This window comes from Cynara cardunculus, assembly GCF_001531365.2.
Source record: "Cynara cardunculus var. scolymus isolate 2C chromosome LG 15, CcrdV1, whole genome shotgun sequence".
Taxonomy (NCBI): Eukaryota; Viridiplantae; Streptophyta; class Magnoliopsida; order Asterales; family Asteraceae; genus Cynara; species Cynara cardunculus.
The window spans coordinates 2,710,783-2,714,705 of record NC_037542.1 but is presented as its reverse complement, the minus strand read 5'-3'; the positions used below and the strand labels follow the sequence as shown (position 1 = coordinate 2,714,705).

General features: G+C 34.5%; 1 protein-coding gene across 2 annotated transcripts in view; it reads right to left on the bottom strand.

The window, feature by feature from the left end:
- Positions 1–2,092: 2,092 nt before the first annotated feature.
- LOC112527246 (nuclear poly(A) polymerase 3) overlaps positions 2,093–3,923 on the bottom strand; it is an 11,368-nt gene continuing 9,537 nt past the window's right edge. The window contains exons 7-9 of one of the 2 annotated variants that reach the window (XM_025137738.1): positions 2,945–3,109; positions 2,457–2,628; positions 2,093–2,387 (exon numbers count right to left, since the gene is read on the bottom strand). In XM_025137738.1, coding sequence (XP_024993506.1) covers positions 2,254–2,387; positions 2,457–2,628; positions 2,945–3,109 — 471 coding nt within the window. In that variant the 3' untranslated portion in view covers positions 2,093–2,253. Of the gene's footprint in view, positions 2,629–2,944; positions 3,110–3,923 lie in introns of both variants that reach the window. The other variant, XM_025137739.1, reaches the window with a different exon arrangement.

Here is a 3,923-nt window from a genome sequence, read left to right as displayed (position 1 = left end):
CTTGCAGTTGAGCATTGAGAGCAATCAACCAAAGATAAACCTGTTGAAGTCGAAGTAGTCTGGAAGACATAGAGTCCTTGCCCTTGTTCCTGTTAATAGAGCAACCCGAGTTTAGCATTGTGTACTCCAACAACATCGGATAAAAGAAGTTTATGCGATTCAACTAGCTACCAGCCTCCTCTGACGAAACCCTAAAGATATTCAAATTGAAGCTGCCAAACAAGCTGGAGCTCGAAAGAAAAGGACTTGAAAAGCTCGACCCGCATGACAAGAACATAATGTTGAATGCTTTGGACTTGATTGGCAAGAAGTTGGAGTACCCAAGAATAATGCACAGATTCGAAGTATATTTTTGCCACCGCCCAAGAAGAAGAAGATTTGTCTGAAGCGGCTTTATTACAAAAGGAGGAGAATGTTAGGTTTATATTTTGTTTGTAATAAAGTAGAGGGACCAAATATATAAATACCTTCAAGGTATATATATAGCTTCCTAGTCTCTAGAGTAAGTCAACTCATTATTATATTATCAGCTTATTATTGAGAAGCATCCGCCAAAGGCAAACCCAATATTTTGTATTCCACGATTTGAATCAATAGACAAGCCAATATATTTGCTATTTACATTGTGCTAATGTTATATCATTATTTTTTGTAATCATCTGGATAAACAATAAGGTGTTTGTCAATAATGAATAGCAATATTAATTATATGGGGTCTTGAGTTTCTGATTGAGGGTCATATTTAGTGTTGAATTGGAAACAAGATGGGCGAGGAGATAAATGGGTGATAATGATTTGGAATTGGATGATATGCATGTGGATCAGATCCATAAACTCAGCAATTGTTTCCTTGTATTGTATCACATATTTTCAGTTGTGATGAAATTATAAATGCAATAATTAAAAACCTTTATTATAACATTTCTCTTTATTTTAACAAGTATGATCAACTGCTTATTCACATTGAATCTTTTAAGTATAGAGTTTGAAAAAGAATTCTTATCTCATTCCTTGTTCTTGCTTAGTATTTTTACAGCGATTTCAAAGCAACTGCATGTCTGTCACAACCTTAAACACCATCTGTTTAAATTTAAAAGATCTCTTGCAATAATCACAAGGGTGGTGCCTGATTGATTTGAGTTTGCCTTCAAAGGTCAAAAGTAACAGGAGGTCACAGGTTCAAATCCAAGGAGGAATAAAAATCCCCTTGTGGCCACGAAGGTTCAAATGCAGTGACGCTGGGCTATCTGCAAAGCAGGTGGTCGCTCTAGGATTAGTCGACTCGTATAGCGGGTTGGATATCCAGGTTAATATAAAAAAAAAGATCACTTGCAATACCACCATAGGCATATCGGTCCACTCCATTATCAGTGTACATATATTTTCCTTTATTTTCCGTATTTGTTTTCTCAATAAACGTCACAAGTCCGCCTAATTTTTTTAACAATAGTTTGTGAAATTAATTTTTATTTGTAGCTATCAGTATTTTTATTCATTTAAAGGGCAAAATGTATTGAAATTCGATCAAATTCGTCTTGACAAATTAATTTTTTAAAAGTTCTCAAAATTCTCTATTGATGTAACAAAGTTTTTCAATTAATATAATAAAGTTTTATCATAAAACGAAATCAATAGGTCATCTGTTAAACAGGTATAAAGTAGAAAATTTTGAATATCTTTGGAAAAAATTCTTTCTTGTACTAAATAAGAGTTAAACCGAGTATTTTAATGCATTTTGCCTCTATTTAAAAGGATCACCCTCGCTAATTTTTCTTGCTCTGCCTCTCAGTATTTGTATTTTCTCAGTAAATATATTAATCAATGCATATTTATTATGTGTACAAATATATACACATTGATGCATATATTCACTTAAATGAATATATTGGTTGCAGAGTTAAAAGTGTGAAACGTAAGAAGGAATCTGGATCCTTGATCACCTTTAATCTCGAACTCATTCATGAATCGCGCTTAATACATTCTAATGTGCATCCAAGGATGGAGATCAATTCTTGCGCTTCTCTCTTTTAACTCTCCTTCTCACCGGAACCCAACCCACCAACAACCACTATATCATCGTCCTCGAATAATTTAATTAAATCGTTTGATTTTGGAACATCATCCTCCATCTATCTTGACAAACAAATCTATATTTAGTTTTTGTATCATATTCCACCTCACATAAATGCAATCCTATTTTCTACTCTCTTATGAAAGTGAAAACAAACAACAGCCCAAAACTTGTAAAGGACATTAATCCATCCAACCAATGGCATGATTTCCGTCAGTCGCCAGATACCCGACTACGTAAGAAGGCGAGTGTTTTGAGTAGACCGGTATCATTTGCTTAAGGTTTGTCAACCTCAGATATGCTTTTATATGAGCATCTGCAAGCTGCAAAATGTTTGGTAGTTGAGATGCTTGAATTATGGTTAGTGTCATACGTCCCAAGTTACCTTGATACCCGATACTCAGATTCTTCATAAACTCTTCTCTTGCGGCGTTTGGGTTCAAATTATTCCCCCTTCCGGGAACTAAACCCCAGTAGAAAACAACGTTTGGCACCGGTATGCTCAAGTCAATGTATTCTGTAGGGTTTGGATCACATAAGGCCTGCAACTCCTCCAACTGTAATAACCAGGTACAACATAAGTTACTAAGGTTATGTGAACATCTTAAGTGGGTTGTTTTAAGCAAAGCTACAACTATATTCAGAATGCACTTGAAACGTAATAGAAAATGTCGATAAATTCGATGATACTAATCCATTTAGCAAGGGTTCAAGTCAAGTATCTAATATATCCCTCAACCTTGTTAACTAAAATCAATGCTATGAATATTTTGTCATGATTATTAACGGGTAAAACGGTAATCTATGATTTGGCATGGAGGCGACACACATAGGATCAAAGGCCTATTATGAAATGAAAGATGGCATGCTTACCTTAAGTAGAAGACAGCGGATGCGTGATTTTACCCAGTGTACCCACATCCCAAGCTCATCCTTGTTATAAGTTGAAAGACATACTTTTACAAACCGAAGGCAACTCTTTGAGTAAGGAAATGACTCGAAGAGGTTTCTCCACTCAAATTGTGGCTTCAAAGCATCCTGCAGCAATACGATTTTTGCTTAATAAGATCCTATAAAAAACATACCCATTGGTGTAATTTGCTAACGTCTAATAAGGGAATATTTTCAAGTCAATTCTTGCAGCCAAAATCAAAAAAAGAACATTAATAAACAAAAGAAGACCGAATCAGATCAAGGTTTGAATGGTTATGTTTTCATAATACTCTTTGACTATTAGTCAAATGCCTAAAACTGCATTCCCCAAGTAGGCCACAATTAATAGCAACAATTACGGATGTAAGGCCAACCACCAAAATGTGATTTGAGCTTTATTAATAGTTGAATTTTATTTCGTAAAACTATAAATTATAGTGAGTTTCATCATTAAAGTTGGTTCACTCAGTAACAATTTTAGGCAAACAAGAGATTACCTTTTTTAAGCCATTAGTAATCCATTTCTATAGCTATGCATTGGCTCTTTTATTTTTCTTTTATTTTCAAAGATTCTTTTTAAATATTATTTCCAAATAAATGATATTCATTTGTAAAAAGTTGCTTAAACCATTAAAAGTAGACCTAATCAGATCAAGGTTGACCATTTCAGTTTTGTTCGGTTTGACAACCTTCAGGGTTCTGATATGTATCAAACAAAAAAAAACGATACGGAACAATGCAATTCTACCCGATACTTCTTACTTACCTGGAATTCGAGACCCAAGGCAATCTCCAAAGAAAACACAGAAAAGCGTAAAACAAAAGCTACCCCACCCTAAGGGTAATCGGCTATATTTATGCTAATCCCCACCCAAAGAAAACGTTTTTTGCCAAAATTAAAGCAAATGACCAAAAATAG